Here is a 17,273-nt window from a genome sequence, read left to right on the forward strand (position 1 = left end):
TTTAAGTGTTTCGTGGCAGGACCTCTTAATGAGCTGCAGGGTTTTGCAGCTAAAGCTGAGTCAGGAAGCCTCTCTTAGATGAGAGCGCTAGCTTGCCTCTAGCAAGCAGAGCAGACTTGAGAAATCGCTGCTACCAAGAAAACATGCTTCACTCCATTCTTTCCCAAGCTTTCTCAGGCTTTCTGTGGATTCAGTTGTCCACACATCTGGGCGCCATCTGTTGAAATATGAAATATGAGCGGCGGCGGGGCTGTGTCCCCAACACCCCTGCCGCTTGGCTAGCTCATGCCCGAAATAACAACACACAAACTGTATTCATTTAAGAACTGCTTGGCCCATGAACTCTAGCCCTTACAGGCTAATTCTCGCACCTGGACTAGCCCATTTCTAATAATGTGTGTAAGCACCCCAAGGTGTGCTTACCGGGAAGATTCTAGCCTCCGTCCATGCTGTCCAGGAGCAGAGCAGAGTCTGACCTCACTTCCTCTTCCGCCCAGAATTCTATTCTGTTTTCTCCTCCCATCTATGTTCTAAGCTATGAGGCCAAGCAGTGTGTTTATTACTTAACCAATGAAATCAACAGATTGATATATGACACTCCCACATCATAGTATTTCTTCTCCCTATTTCTCTTTTTGATTTGTACAACAAAAACTGACTGAAGCATTGAGGATGTAGTAGCAAATAAAACAAGGAGCCCTGCCTTTGTGGGGCTTGCATTCTGGTGGGACAGGCAGACCTTGTACATGTGCAGATATAGATTACAGAACATAGCAGCCCATAACAAACCTTGAGCAGCATGGAGCCTTTGAAATGCCATGGTATGTCTGGGGGTGTCATACCAGCATGCTGGACCAGGTCAGAACCAGGTAGCTCCACGGCACGTTATTCCTCTGCTTGAGTTCGAAGGTGCTGGGTTGTGTCGGACAGATCACTGTGGAGTTGAGGTAAATACCAGTTGCATAAACCAAATCCTCATAAAGGCAGTTTAGGGAATACCAAAACCAGTATACTTGTGGGGGATGTGTTTCTTGTGGGCTCCGGGAGCCTGGGTTCAGCAGAATCTTCAATTTCAAAATCAGGATTTAGAAAGAGGTCCTGGGATTCATTCTTTATTTTATTTTAGACAGGGTTTCATTCTATATACCTGGCTGTCCTAGAACTCTCTGTATAGACCAGGCTGGCCTTGAACTCACAGAAATTCACTTGCTTCTGTCTGCCTCCTGGTGCTGGGATTAAAGGTGTGCACCACCACATCCTGCTGCATTCCCATTTCTTTTTTTTAATTTTTCAATTATTTTTTATTTTTTTATTTTTAATTTTTATTAAAATTTTCTACCTCCTCCCTTCCTCCCACTTCCCTCCCCTCCCCCCACTTCCCCTTCCTCTCCAGTCCAAAGAGCAGTCAGGGTTCCCTACCCTATGGGAAGTCCAAGGTCCTCCCCCCTCCCCCCAGGTCTAGAAAGGTGAGCATCCAAACAGACTAGGCTCCCACAAAGCCCGTCCACGCAGTAGAATCAAAACCCAGTGCTATTGTCCTTGGCTTCTCAGTCAGCCTCCACTGTCAGCCACATTTAGAGAGTCTGGTTTGATCACGTGCTCCATCAGTCCCTGTCCAACTGGCCTTGGTGAGCTCCCACTTGAACAGTCCCACCGTCTCAGAGGGTGGACCCACCCCTCGCAGTCCTGACTTCCTTGCTTATGTTCTCCTCCTGCTCCTCATATGAACCTTGGGAGTTCAGTCCAGTGCTCCAATGTGGGTCTCTGCCTCTATTTCCATGCATTGCCAGATGAAGGTTCTATGGTGACATGCAAGATATTCATCAGTGTGGCTATAGGATAAGGCCAGTTCAGGCACCCTTTCCTCTGCTGCCCAAGGAACAAACTGGGGACATCTTCTTGGACACCTGGGAACCCCTCTAGAGTCAAGTCTCTTGCCAACCCTAAAATGGCTCCCTTAATTAAGATATCTACTTCCCTGCTCCCACATCCACCCCTCCTCCATCCCAACCATCCCATTCCCCCAAGCTCTCCCCATCCTCCCCTTCTCCCTTCTCTCTCCCCATCTCCCCTTCCCCCCATCCCACCCCCACCCCCATGCTCCCAACCCCTGCCCGGCAATCTTGTCCACTTCCAATATCCAGGAGGATGACTATATGTTTTTCTTTGGGTTCACCTTCTTATTTAGCTTCTCTAGGATCACGAATTATATATATGCTCAATGTCCTTTATTTATGGCTAGAATCCACTTATGAGTGAGTACATACTATATTCATCTTTTTGGGTCTGGGTTATCTCACTCAGTAAAGTGTTTTCTATTTCCATCCATTTGCATGCAAAATTCAAGATGTCATTGTTTTTTTACCGCTGAGTAGAACTCTAATGTGTATATGTGCCACACCTTCTTTATCCATTCTTCTATTGAGGGGCACCTAGGTTGTTTCCAGGTTCTGGCTATTACAAATAGTGCTGCTGTGAACATAGTTGAACAAATGCTTCTGTAGTATGATTGGGCATCTCTTGGGTATATTCCCAAGAGTGGAATTGCTTCCTACATAGAACCCCAGTAGCGCAGACAATAAGAGCAACAATGAAATGGGACCTCCTGAAACTGAGAAGCTTCTGTAAAGCAAAGGACACTGTCATTAAGACAAAAAGGCAACCTACTGATTGGGAGAAGATCTTCACCAACCCCGCATCAGACAAAGGTCTGATCTCCAAAATATATAAAGAACTCAAGAAACTAGACATTAAAGCTCTAATTAACCCAATTAAAAAAATAGGGTACTGAACTGAACAGAGAATTCTCAACAGAAGCTCAAATGGCCAAAAGACACTTAAGGTCATGCTCAACCTCCTTAGCGATCAGGGAAATGCAAATCAAAACAGCTCTGAGATACCATCTTACACCTGTCAGAATAGCTAAAATCAAAAACACCAATGATAGCCTATGCTGGAGAGGATGTGGAGTAAGGGGCACACTCATCCATTGTTGGTGGAAATGCAAACTTGTGCAACCACTTTGGAAATCAGTGTGCCGGTTTCTCAGGAAACAGGGAGTTAACCTACCTAAATTTTTTTAATTTTTGTTTTTTCAAGACAGGGTTTCTTTGTGTAGCTTTGTAGCCTGTCCTGGAACTTGCTCTGTAGACCAGAATGGCCTCAAATTCAAAGAGATCCACCTGCCTCTGCCTCCTGAGTGCTGGAATTAAAGGCGTGCGCCACCGCTGCCTGGCTCCTATTTCTAAATTCTACAACAACTTAAATTTTAACTAAAGACAACTGTGGTTTCATGAATGTCTATGGTTTCTTCTCCCTTCCCCTAACCTGATTTTAGATACAATACCAGGGAGGCAGTGCATGGCTTCCTGTTTCTTCCTGCTTAAGCAGTTTGATGATGTCTTGATTTACCTCAACTCCTTTAAGGTCAGTATGAATTATCTGTGTATATGCCTTTATGTATGAAGCACTTTACATGCTGTGTTAGATGGGAATGATGACCTAGGCAGGAGAATTAAGAGTTCAAGGCCAAATTGGGCACGGTGGTGCAAGTCTTTAATCCCAGCACTCAGGAGACAGAGGTAGGCAGATCTCTGTTATTGGCCAGCCAAGTCTACACAATGAGTTCCAGGACAGCCAAGGTTACACAATGAGACCCTGTCTCAAAACAACAACAAAAAAGGAGTTCAAGGACAATCACAGCTACCCCCAATGAAGTTATACTTTTGTTGCTAGCCCCTTTATCTTATGGTATTGATAACATCAAGGAATTAATATAATCCTTTTTGTTTGTTTGTTTGGTTGGTTGGTTGGCTTTGTTGGGTTTTTATTTGGATGGTTGTTTTTGAGACAGTTTCTCTGTGTAGTCTTAGATGTCCTGGAATTTGCTCTGTAGATCTGGCTGGCTTTTAACCCAGAGATCCACCTGCTTTTGCCTCCCAGCTTCGAGGATTAGAGGTGTGTGCCACTTCTAATCCTCTGTAAGATTATTTCTTTTGGGCAGCAAAGTTGCTTTGAAAGTTTGGTGACCTGAGTTCAGTTCCCAGATAGAAGGAAAGAGCCAGAGCTGACACCTCAGAATTGTCCTTTGACCTCCACGTGTATCATGGCACACACATTACCCCACCACCACCAACACACACACATTGTTTTTTCTTTTGAGACAGAGTTGCACTATGTCACTCTGGCTGGCTTGGAACTCATCAGATAGCCCAGGCTGGCTTCAAACTCACAGAGCGCTGTCTGCCTCTGCCTCCTAAGTGTTGGGATTAAAGATGTGTGGCACCATGCCCAGCAATAATAAACTTTAAGATTTTTTTTAGTTAGAATAGCTGATGATTATTCATTATTAGTCATTATTTTACTAGTCAGTATAGCCAATGATTTTGTATTTTCCATATTGATACTCAGTGTGTCCTGTTCTTGGCACATTTTGTAGAGTTACTTCTACAATGATGACATCTTTAACTTTAATTATGCCCAAGCCAAAGCTGCGACAGGCAACACCAGTGAGGGTGAAGAGGTGAGTACCTGCTTTTGTTCTTTTTAAGATGGTCCAGGTGTGCACACTTTAGGCTCCTCTGTGAGTGCGAGGCCGGCCTAGTCTACAGAGCGAGTTCCAGGACAAGCTCCAAAGCTACACAGAGAAACCCTATCTCAAGAAAAGAAAAAGGAAAGAAAGGAAGGAAAAATGGAAGAAAGAAAAAGAAAGAAAAGAGAGAGAGAGAGAGAGAGAGAGAGAGAGAGAGAGAGAGAGAGAGAGAGAGGAGAGAGAGAGAAACCCTGTCCAGAAAAACAAAATCAAAAAATGATGATACTTATTCGGGTGCCTGCTTTTAAAAGCTTTTGAATTATCATATCTGAAAGAATCTTTAGCTTCTTCTCACTAAAATAAAATGGCCAAGGGTAAAGGACTATTATAAGTTGGTTTAGCTAGGGACTGATACCCCATTCCTATAAACCCAGCACTTAGTAGCATAGGATCCTGAACTACATAGCAAGACTCTACCTCAAAAAAACAAAACAGTTCATAGAGATAGCTCAGTGGGCCAAGAAAGTAGCTATGCAAGCCTGCTGACCCAAGTTCATCCCTGGAACCCACATAAGAAAGCTGGCTATGGCAGCATTCTTATACAGGGGAGGCAGAAGCAAGAGAACTACCTGGAAGCTTGCAGCCAGCCTGGGGTGCAGCACTTGCAACAGCAAAATGAAAGGCCCTGCTTCAGCAGGGTGGGAGATAAGAACAGCTTCTGAAAGTTGTTCTCTGACCTCCATGTGCCCATCGTGTTAAAGATGCACCATATACTTCTATGTGTGCAAGCACACACACAAACACAATACAGAGTAAATTAATAATTTGTTTCATTATGGTTTACATTAAAAAGTACAATATCAGGCTAGAGAGATGGTTCAACCATTAAGAGCACTTACTGCCTTTGTAGGAGACCAGGTTAAGTTCCCAGCACCTATATAGTGGCTTACAACTGCCTGTAATTCAAATTCCAGGGGATCTGACACCTTCTTCTTCTGTGGGTTCTTGCATGTTTATGGTGTGCATAAATTCAAGTGGGCTCACATGCATACATATAAATAATAAGTCTTAAAACAGTGTTGATCAGCATATAAGTTTTATAATAATTATGTTTTCCTTTAACTTCAGTTTTGCTAGCAAACAATAAGGCCCGGTCTAGTTGATTGTGTCAGTTTTTATTGTTTACCCGGCCTCACGTTTACTCCCTTTCTCTTCTCTCATAGGTCTTCCTTTTGATCCAAAGCGAAAAGTTGAAAAATGATTACATTTACCTCAGTTGGTTAGCTCGCTGCTGTAAGTTATCTTTCTCAACATCACAACAAGGATCCTCTTTTTTTTTTTCCATTAAGTAATCTGGAAAATCACGTCAAGCCTTTTCTCCACCTCTGTGTTGTATAGAGTGGTAGAGCTGGAATGAAGAGCTGCCATGTGGATGTGATGTGATTAGCTCCCCCATTCCACACTGACTGCCGCCGCTAGTGCAGCAAATGTCAGGTTCTTTCAGCTCTGTTCAAGCTTGCAGGCTTTGTGCTCGGTGCCATTAGAGAAATGGTGCTGTCACGCTGGTTTTACCTTTTCATTTGTCAAGCCTGAAAAGTGGCAACCTGTCAAAATGTAATTTTTGTTCATTGCTCACCTGTAAGAAGTCTCTCAGATCTCTTTTCTTAGATTTTTTTTGCATATATTCACTATACATAGTGCCAGGTTCCATCAAACAACTTCAAGTATATCACACACTCTGACCATATCCACCCCACATAGTTTCCTCCACTCCCCATCTCCTCTGCTTTCATGTCCTATGGAGAAATGGTCTTGTGAATCTGTATAAAATCTAGGATTTACAAACGAGAGAAAACATTTATTTGCCTGAGTTTTCATATGTTAATATGATGTTCTTAAATTGTATGTTTCCTAAAACATGACATAATTTCATTGTTCTTTGTATTGTGTGTGTATACTTTATCTGTTCATCTGCTGGTGGGCACCTGGGCTATTTCCCCAGCATGGCCATTATGAATAGTGCAGAAAGAAACATGGCTGTACAGATGCCTGTGATAGAAAGACCTGGAATCCTAGTGTAGTTTTATTCGAGGCAGTTTTGCTTTGTTGTTTTGTGGTGCCAGGGATCAGTCTTGGTCCTTGTGTGGACAGGCCGGTGCTATACTGCTCTAACCCAACCCCCCATTGTGAGATTTTGAGGACCTTTGATAAAAAAAACTTTTGAACCTGTTGGACTAATTAATAGTCCCACCAGCAGGTATCGTCCCTTCTCTCCACACTCTCCTTACTTGTTTTGTTTGATGGCCATTCTGACGGGATGAAATGGAATCTCATATGGTTTTAATTTTCATTTCTCTGATTGCTAAGGTTAGTGGACATTTTTCATATGCTTACTGTCCGTTTTACTCTATATTTTCAGAACTGTTAATTTTTTTAGCCCATTGTTAGTTGGGTTATTTAAATGGGATGTTTGAGTTTTTGGAGCTCTTTACATCAGATACATTGCTAAATGGTATTTTTGCCCTTTCTGTAGGCTGCTGCATCACTCAGGTGCTTCTTTGGCCACAAAGAAGCTTCTTAATTCGTGGCGTCCCATTTGTTAAGTCCTGACCTCATTTATTAAGCTATTCGTGTGCTTTTGAGAAAGACCTGCTTATGCCTCTATCTGGGAGTATTTTCTCTAACAGTTTTAGCGTTTCAGCTTACTGTAGGTCAAGGTCTCTGATCCACATGTTTAAGTAGAGTGAGAGATAGGGATCTAATTTCATTCATCTGCATGTGGATGTCCACTCCCCAGCACCATTTGTTGAATATGTATTATCAATATATTTTCCCCAATTTATGTTTTGAAACTCTTGTTAGGCCATAACTGTGTAGATTTAATTGTGAGTCCTTTATTCTGTTCCATTGAGTTATATGTTTGCTTTTGTGCCTGTACCTTTTTTTATGTCCATGTGAATTTTAGTATTTTTCCCTTTTTGTTACTGTGAAGAGCAACACTGGAATTTTTGTGGCAGTGGCACTGGCATCGCTTTTGCTAATATAGCCATTTTTATTTTGCTGGCTCAGCACCACTGGGGCTCTTTCATTGTTCTACTGTCTTTTTTTTCTTTAGTGCTTAAAATTCCATTGTGTGGGTTTCTTACCTCCTTGGTTAGGTTTATTCCCAGTTGCTATTATGTGTCTTTAAAGCTATTATAAATGGTATTGTTTCTCTGATTTCTTTCTTAGGAATGTGTTATTGGTATATAAAACTGGTTGATTTTTATATACTGGTAGAAAGGGTTAATCAGGTTTTAAAGTCTTCTGGTAGAATTTTCAGAGTTTCCAGTGAGTAAGATCATACCTGCAAGTAGGGATAATTTGACTTCTTTCTTATTTCTGTTGTTTTATTTGTTTCTCTTGTCATATTGCTCTAGTTAAGACTTCAAAGAATAAGAGTAGAGAAAAGTTTTAAAATTTTAAAATATTTTAAGGGGTGGAGAAAATAGACACCTTTGTATCATTCCGGGTTTTAGTGGAAAGTCTGAGTTTCCCCCATTTAATGTTTGCTGTAGGTTTTCTCTCGTGCTTATTTACCATTCTTCTGTGGTTAATTTCTCCTATGCCTCCATGGATATGTTTGTCTCCTTTCAGTGTGTATGTTCCTCCCACAATTTTTTTTAGTTTGTATTTATTATGACAAGTTTTTCTTTCTTCAGTTATGAAGCATGGCTTTGCTGAATATACTAACATGGGTTGGTGATAATAATCAAGACAATAAGCCGGGCGATGGTGGCGCACGCCTTTAATCCCAGCACTCAGGAGGCAGAGGCAGGCAGATCTCTGTGAGTTCGAGACCAGCCTGGTCTACAGAGCTAGTTCCAGAACAGGCTCCAAAGCCACAGAGAAACACTGTCTTGAAAAACCAAATAATAATAATAATAATATAATAAAATAATAATAAAAGACAATAGTTTATGAATTTGATATGTGTCATTCCATAAACTTTTAGAGTTTCTGTTGCAAAACTTACTCTTGTTTGATGGAGTTGTCTTTACATATTGCTTCATGCTTGTCCCTTGAAGCTTCTAATATTCTTTTGGGCCCTATATGTTTAGTGTTTTAACGATTGCATGGGAAGTTCTTTTCTGGTCCTATCTTCTTGGCATTCTAAAGGCCTCCTGTGTCTAGATGGGTATCTCTTTCCCTAGACCTTCACATTTTCCTACTGGGATCTTATTAAATATATGTCTGTGCCTTTGTCTTCAAGTCTCTCTCTTCTATGCCCATGAATCATATATTTAATCTTTTAATCATTTCATATATTTCATTTTTTCATCTTCCATTAATACTTTATTTTTATTGCTATATGAATTTTCTAATCATGGTATTAATCATACATACATATATATAATTTGCTATACTGGCTTCCAAGCTAGGTTCCAGCACCCAATCAGCTGGCAACCTTCTGTTACTCCAGCTCCAGGGCATCCAGTGCCCTTTTCTGCCTTCCAAGGGTACACACACACACACACACACAAATTAAGTTTAAAAAAAAAGGTGGCACACTTTTATAACCCCATCACTTGAGAGGCTCAAGGTGGAGGCTGGAGGCTCGAATTGAGCAATAGCTTAGGTAATATCTTGAGACATTGTCATAAATATAAATAATATACTTGTTTCCTTTTGTAGATATCATGAACAAAAAACCGAGACTAGCTTGGGAACTTTATCTCAAGATGGAAACCTCCGGCGAGTCCTTCAGCCTCTTACAGCTCATTGCCAATGACTGTTACAAGGTGAGCTTGTGTGACGGGAAGGGAACCAAGATCAGTGTCACGATTCCTCAGCTAAACGTCAGTCCTTGAGACTGACTAGCTATTGGTGAGAGATTGCCACCCTTTTTATGAATTACATGAACTCAGAGATGGGCGAGTATTCCAGAGTCTCATGTGCATATGAACGATATTTAGAAGGAGGCCTCTGATTTCTAAGGCCATGAAAGCTCAGCTGCTATCTAGGTAGAAATATTCAGCTAATGGACAGAAATTTGGTTCTGAACTTGAGAAACATGTCATCCGGAAACAGATCAGGACTCACCATCAGCATTTACATTCTGATTAGCTAGGTGTGGTGGCACATATCTCTGATCTCAGCACTTGGAAAGCAGAGGCAGGAGGATCACTACAAGTTTGGAGGCAGCATAATTTCAAGACCAACCAGGTTTACCTAAAAAGATCCTGTTTTAGAGAAAGAGAAAAATGGAGCCCTCAGAATCAGTGAGTTTATGGACTGGCAAGATGACTTATTGATTAAAGGCACCTGCCACTAAGACACCTGATGATCTGAGTAAAGTCCCTGAAACCCACATGGTGAAAGGAGAGACCAGTTCCTGAGAGTTCTTCTCTGCCCTTCATGCACACACTGTGGCACACAGGCACTCACAGACACAGACACATACGCACACACTGTGGTACACACACGGGCACACACACACACACTGTGGCACATGGGCAATCACACACTCGGGCACACACACACACACACTGTGGCACACAGGCACTCACAGACACAGACACATACGCACACACTGTGGTACACACACGGGCACACACACACACACACTGGCACACGGGCATTCACACACACACGCGCACACGCACACACTGTCACACGGGCACTCACACACACGCACACATTGTGGCACACGGCAATCACACACACACACACCTTTTCCTGCCTTCTCAGCCTGTGTCTCTCCCTCCCTCTGGAGTTGTGAAGCTGGGAACATAGGTGAGTGGTAGAGCATTTACCTACACCATGCTTCAGACCCTGAGTTCAACCCACAGTGCCACAATAAAGAAATTAATTTATTGATCTCAGTTCTACGAATAAGAAACATTTTCATACTCTTTATGGGAAGGGTATCATCGATCTCAACATCCAAACCAAATTCGGGAGGATCCCCACTTTTGTATAGTGATCATAGTAAAAACAAATTGGTCCCCAGATTAATAAGGAATATCATATACATTATGCTGAGTAAAGAAAACTTTTGTGTTTTATAACATATATAAAAACATTCTTGAAATTATAACATTATCAATGACAATATTATCAAGAAAAGATTGGTGAGCTGGGTGTTAGGGACACTCAGTAAACAGGGAAGGGCCTGAAGTCACTGTGGGCTGGAAACAAGGGAAATCTCTGGTGAGGGAGGAATCTGGATCTTGGAAGTGGAGGACCTTGGTGTTCCACTCAGGATTGTCACCTCAGCAGTGCCTACGGAAGCTTCCTGGTTCAGATCTTTTCACTATAGCTATAGAAGCAATAGCCACTGGGAGAAATTGTGAGAGGCACAGGAGACACCATCCTGTCTGTGCACCTTCCTATAGATCTGTAACTATTTCACAATAAAACTGGGGTGTTAATGGCTGGAGAGATGGCTCAGCAGTTAAGAGCACTAGCTGCTCTACCGTAGAACCCAGATTTGATTGCCTTGGTGGTTCACAGCCACTGCAGCTTCAGTCTCAGGATCTGATGCCTCCTTTGGACATTCATGGGCACCAGGCATCCACACTGTCTACAGACATGAATGTGGACGAAACAACCCTACATGTAAAATAAAGCTAAAACTTGGCCAATGAGATCATTTTGTGAGTAAGACACCCGATGCCTACCCTGACAGCCTAGTGTGATCCCCGGGACCCCATGGCAGAAGGAGAGAAACAACTCCCACAAGTTGTCCTCTGGCCTCCATGTTTGCATGACATGTGTGCAGGTAAACAAACAATGAAATAAAAACATACAAATAAAATAACTTTAGAAAAGTAAATAATTAGTACAATATGTGATAGTATAGATGGATGTTAAAATTTTGAGTCAAATTCAAGACAAAGTATTTTATATAGATAAAATTCTGAGAGGCAAAATTTGATGCTATCATTTAAAATGCAAAGAGGGTCAGTGAGATGACTCAGCATTTAAAATTACTGGCTTCTAAGCATCGCGAATCTCAGTTTGATACCTGGGACCCACACGGAAGGAAAGAACTGGCTACCACAAGTTTTCCTCTGATGTCCACACATATAAATAAATAAAGCACACATATTCCCTCAACACAACATTTAAAAATCATTTTAAAAAGTATAAAGAAAGTCTAAGGATTGAGCATGGAAGTGGGAACAGCAATTGCTGCTTAGCAATGAAGAAGCAGGGATCATTGTCAGGTGATATGTTAAAGGTCTTGTTCTCCACATCCCGTGGACCTGGGTGCTTGGTCCACTTGTGTTCACATACAGTAAGTTGTACCTATTTCGCACATGGCTCTACCTGTGTTATCTAACATATTGTGAAGACAGAAAGGTTAGCCCTGAGAAGAGGAAGAACACTTGTTTTGTGACACAGGAAGAAAGATGGGACAAGGGAAGGGTATTATTTGTTCTGTGGGGAGAAAGTTTGTGCTTTCCTTGCTGTATAAAGCCTAGAATGCCAGGAGGCTGAGGCAGGCAGATCTCTATGAGTTTGAAGCTAGCCTGGTTTACAAGAGCTAGTTCCAGGGCAATCACCAGAGCTACACAAAGAAACCCTGTATCAAAAAACAAAACAAACAAAAAACAATTAACAAAATAGTCAAATTAGCAGGGCAATGGTGGTGCACACCTTTAATTCCAGCAGAGGCAGGCGGGTCTCTGTGAGTTCAAGGCCAACTTGGACTATAACTGTCCAAGTTCCAGGACAGGCTCCAAAGCTACAGAGAAACCCTGTCTTGAAAAACCAAAATAAAGAGAGAGAGAGAGAGAGAGAGAGAGAGAGAGAGAGAGAGAGAGAGAGCTGAGAATACAGTATAGCCTTAAGGACCTGGTCAATGACTGAGGAGGAGGCTGGAGGGGTAACTACATCAACAGTGAGTTGGATCACCCAGCAACAAGGAACCTTAAGAGCCAACTCAGTTGTGCTCAGCATATCCCATGAGGCCAAGGGAATGTATCATGTCTTTGGGAAAGATGTCTGTCGAATTGAATTAAGAGATTTTTGTGCTTAGACTTGGCACTGCCCAGAAATTCTAAGCATTTAAGGTATGTGGGAAAAGATCAGTCTTTTGAGTTGTATATGATCAGATTAGGGTAATGTATTGAAAAGACTTGAAAATACCTAAAAACAAAACAAAAACAGCTATTGGTTTCTCACAAGAGCAGACTAGAATGAGAAGAAATAACAACTGTCTTGATGGCATTGTAATTCAACAGTATGTAGACAAAATGTTCTATTGCTGAAAGAAAGGGCATGTGGTTTTAAACAAACCTATACACTTAAACTGTGGTCCTCTTATTTTGAACAGGAATTGAAATGCACCTAAGTTGCTACCTCAAAGTGGTGTGTGTGTGTGTGTGTGTGTGTGTGTGTGCATTTGCTTCATCCTGTTCTGTTCTTGTTCTTTACTTTGTATATTTCATTGTGTTCCACCTCTTGTCTAAATGTCAATGCTACTACCATGCTTTGTTCTGTGCAGATGGGCCAGTTCTACTATTCAGCCAAAGCGTTTGATGTCCTAGAGAGGCTGGATCCCAACCCTGAATACTGGGAAGGCAAAAGGGGTGCCTGCGTAGGCATTTTCCAGATGATTTTAGCTGGGAGAGAACCCAAGTAAGTACCCAATAGATGGAGGCACTCTGTTCAAGCACGCCTGTGACAGGGTGCCTGTGGAAAGCGTGGGGAGAGAAACGTTGAGATGGCAATATTTTTGGTATGATCATTTCTTCCAGAAATGTCTTATTTTATAGAATCAAATGATTATAAGTCATACATACTGGGGACACTAAGCATATGAGAGCCTCCAAATCCAGGGCAAGGTGTATATCTGACTCCAGATGAACAGCTATTTCCATAAACAAATGTCATTCACATCTCCACTCTCTGCCTATTGGCTTTTCCTTCTGTTGTCTAATTTAGGCCTCAAAGAAATAGGAACAGAGTAGATGTAGTTGATAATTCTGTTTTTGCTTCTGCCTTCTCATATTCCAGGAAATGCAGAGGTATTGATTATGTAAAACTAAGATGCTTATATTTCTATGTGAATAAAAATTAAAAATCTTAAAAATAAACTCCTAGCACATGGGATTCTGAAGCAGAATTGTGGGCTCAAGTCCAGAAAGACTAGCCTCCGCTAAAATTCATTCATTAGTTCAGCGCTCTAAAAATAACTCTACACAATATATTCATTGCTTACTGCATACACAGAAAAATGTAATACTCTTTTTAAGCAAATTACCTACCAAAATTTGCTGGGCGGTGGTGGAACACGCCTTTAATCCCAGCACTTGGGAGGCAGAGGCAGGTGGATCTCTGTGAGTTCGAGGACAGCCTTGTCTACAAGAGCTAGTTCCAGGATAGCTAGAGCTATTACACTGAGGAACCCTGTCTCGAAAAACAAAATTATCAAAATTTACGTCCTGCTATGTGTCTATTTACAATACCAAATAAAAGCACTTAGGTAGGTTGTTCCTCAGAGAGAAAGGGATAGAAAACAAGACTACAAGGGGAGCCACCCACAATCAGCTGCCAATGTTCTGATGAGACAGCAGGGAAGCTTCAGATGCCTCACCTAAAATCCAAGCCTTAATTTTAATGAATTTGGAGCTCAAGATGGCTCGCAGTTAAGAATCCTTGCTGCTTAGTCATGAGGACTGGAGTTCGAATCCCAGCACATATGTCAGGCAGCTCATAAACGCCTATAACTTCAGCTCCAAGGAGGAAACTCTTCTGTCCTCCTCAGGCACCTGCATACATGTGCAAATACACTCACACAGACCTACACAAAGGGACTGGTCTTGTAGACCAGACAGGCCTCGAACTCACAAAGATTCACCTGCCTCTGTCTCCCGAGTGCATGCGCCACCACTGCCCGGCAAGTTAAAATATTTTTAAAGTGTAAATCTATGTATTTACTAATTTTCAGTCCTTACTGCTATTCTCATCTATATTTTTAATATTTGTGAACCCTTTCTAAACAAATCTGTTGAAGAAGCCACCCTTGGCTATGGGTTAGAAAACTAGCAACTTTGTAGTTGGTTTATGCTCAGTGGAGGGCCCATGAGCAGGGATGCCTCCTCACTCGGATACAGTGTAACAGTGAGAGACTGTCAGCTTTCCTTCCCTATTGAGACAGTGTCTTTCAAACCCTTTCCCCAGAGAGACCCTCCGAGAAGTGCTACACTTACTGAGAAGCACGGGAAACACCCAAGTGGAGTATATCATCAGGATCATGAAGAAGTGGGCCAAGGAGAACAGAGTGCCTATCTGAACAGCTGAGCCCCAGGCCAGGGACCAGTTTCCTCTCACATCACATTGGAACTGTTTCCTGCACTCGAATATGTGGTCCAGGACCCTGTTTGACTGACATTTGTTCCTTGCTGTTAGCACATCAGGATGAGTGGCTGGTACGTGTGGACTCACATCAGGCGGCACAGATCTCCCTACTCGTGTAATCTAACATGAAAGGATTCTGGACTTCCCCGGTGCCTTTCTTCCAAAATCACTCAGAATACTCATATAATTCCTGGCTTTGAAGAGTAGATAATAGTTTTGTTTTTCTTTTTCTGTTAGCATTTCAGGAAATTTTCTCCTAGCTGCAGTGACAAGTACTTTCATACTAAAGAATTACTGTCATTTGATCATCTTCCATCACCTTGTACATTAGCTCGTCCATGAAGAATGCATCTCTGAGTCCTGGGAGAAGTCTTCCCAGCTGTGTGATTCTAAGGATGGCCGCGAGACTCTCTACCACGCTGTGCAGTCGGCAGCAGAGAATAGGCTTAGAGACCACTCAGTAAGTGAACTCCGATTATAGCTTGTTACAGTGAGGCAAGTTGAGTGGTGTAGATTTTTAAAAGGCGAGGGAAAAGAAAAATGTAGCAATCGCTACTGCCTTGTATTTAGGAAACAAAGCCAGGGGAAACGTCTTCATATATCAGTTGAACGGACAGCAGTTTGAACATAGGGCTGCAAAGGTTTTTTTATAAATTTTTTTTTTTTTTTTTTTTTTGGTTTTTCGATACAGGGTTTCTCTGTGGCTTTGGAGCCTGTCCTGGAACTAGCTCTGTAGACCAGGCTGGTCTCGAACTCACAGAGATCCGCCTGCCTCTGCCTCCCGAGTGCTGGAATTAAAGGCGTGCGCCACCATCGCCCGGCTATGTATTTTTTTTTTTTGTTTGTTTGATTTGGGTCATTTGAAACAGGGTTTCTCTCTATAGTCCTGGTTGTCCTGAAACTCACTTTGTAGACCAGGCTGGCCTCGAACTTGGAGATCTACCTGTCTCTGCCTCCGAAGTGCTGGGACTAAAGGTGTGTGCACCATTATCACCCGGCAAATTATATTGCACACACATGCACACATAATAGATTAATACAGTTATAAGCAAGGGTCCCTGGACGAAAACTCCTAATGGCTAACACCTCCATTATATCTCAGCCTCATGTCTCTGAGCTGTCATTACGGAACCCTCGTCATTCTACAACCAAATATTCTTGGGTCTACGTCCCACTTTCAGAGAACAGACACATCTTTTCCTATATCAGATCACCTTGGTTTCTATGCCCTATAATGTTCTTCTGTAAGTCTGAGGTGCAGTGTCATGGCTACAACACGCAGACTCATCCTCAGGGAGCAGAGAGTGGGTGGGGAGAATGGAGGAGTTTCTGGAAGCAGCACTGGTTCTTCCCCATGCCCTGGCCTCCCGCTGCAGGTGGCATGGTGCTGCACAACAAGAAGAGGGGGCCCGTTCAGAGAGACCAGCCAAAGCAACGGGAGCCAAAGCAACGGGAGCCAAAGCAACGGGAGCAGCGGCTGGACACAGCCTTCCCCTCTGGCCAGCCCCAAGGTGGTCTGCAGCTCTGCTCAGAAGAGGGCCAGTGTGCCATCTTTTACATAGGTCCAGATCTGATCAGTGTGGAGCACAAATCACAGTGCTGATCTAAAAGAACTCCAGGAAACAAAGCCGTTTTATGACAAGAGCGTCTTGTTTTCTTGTTCTGTTGTTCCTACTTTTTCAATAACAGCTGGTTCTCACTGTCAAGAATATTAGGTGGGTCAGATACGGCTGAACTTGGTATAGTTCTGCGAAACATTCTTGTAAAACTTACGTTACTCAAAAGGAAGCAGAGAAGCGGGAGGGCGGATGCAACTCCTGGGGGCTATGGGCATCTTGCCGTGAACTGTGTTCAGGTATAGTTCTTCATTCATGCTGGTGTACTTCCCAGTGAGATTTTTCGAGTTTATTACTCAGTAGTCTGACATTTTCCAGTCTTGAGGGAAGGATGTCTATTCCCCCCAACATCAGAACTTTAGATTAGTTTTTAAAGTTTTTAATCTACAGGCTTGAGACAGAAACATGAAGGCTAGTTAAAACAAAGCATATGTAATTCTGTTAGGAGGGATAATTGCTTCTGATTGTTTCGACAGGGCTCCAGGCTTTATGGCTGTGTTCTCTCACAAATGACAGCCCAGGATGGGGAATGTGTAATGTGCACAGTCTATAACATCAATGTACTATTTAAAATCTGTAGTGCATACTTAGAAATGGAAAAAAACCTTTTACAATTATTTTTGTATTGCAAAAGAATTATATGCCATTGTACTATATTTAAATTAAATTTTATTTTTTGTTCTTTTCATGTGTGTTTATGTTTATATAGGTGTGCTTGCATATGTCGAGGTCAAAGGTCAAGCTGAGTGTCTTATCTCTTTCCACCTTATATTATA

At 42.2% G+C, this 17,273-nt stretch overlaps 1 protein-coding gene across 3 annotated transcripts in view; it reads left to right on the plus strand.

The window, feature by feature from the left end:
* Ift56 (intraflagellar transport 56) overlaps positions 1-17,183 on the plus strand; it is a 54,236-nt gene extending 37,053 nt beyond the window's left edge. The window contains exons 13-19 of one of the 3 annotated variants that reach the window (XR_007592853.1): positions 3,338-3,426; positions 4,439-4,522; positions 5,755-5,824; positions 9,206-9,312; positions 13,026-13,159; positions 14,705-15,341; positions 16,258-17,183. Coding sequence is in view for 1 of the 3 variants with exons in the window: in XM_050148118.1 (XP_050004075.1) it covers positions 3,338-3,426; positions 4,439-4,522; positions 5,755-5,824; positions 9,206-9,312; positions 13,026-13,159; positions 14,705-14,816 (596 nt within the window). In the remaining 2 variants the exon portion in view is untranslated. Of the gene's footprint in view, positions 1-3,337; positions 3,427-4,438; positions 4,523-5,754; positions 5,825-9,205; positions 9,313-13,025; positions 13,160-14,704 lie in introns of all 3 variants that reach the window. The other 2 variants (XR_007592852.1, XM_050148118.1) reach the window with 2 other exon arrangements.
* Positions 17,184-17,273: the final 90 nt, after the last annotated feature.

Source organism: Alexandromys fortis, unplaced genomic scaffold, assembly GCF_014885135.2.
Source record: "Alexandromys fortis isolate MF-2015 unplaced genomic scaffold, M_Fortis_MF-2015_v1.1 scaffold_57, whole genome shotgun sequence".
Taxonomy (NCBI): Eukaryota; Metazoa; Chordata; class Mammalia; order Rodentia; family Cricetidae; genus Alexandromys; species Alexandromys fortis.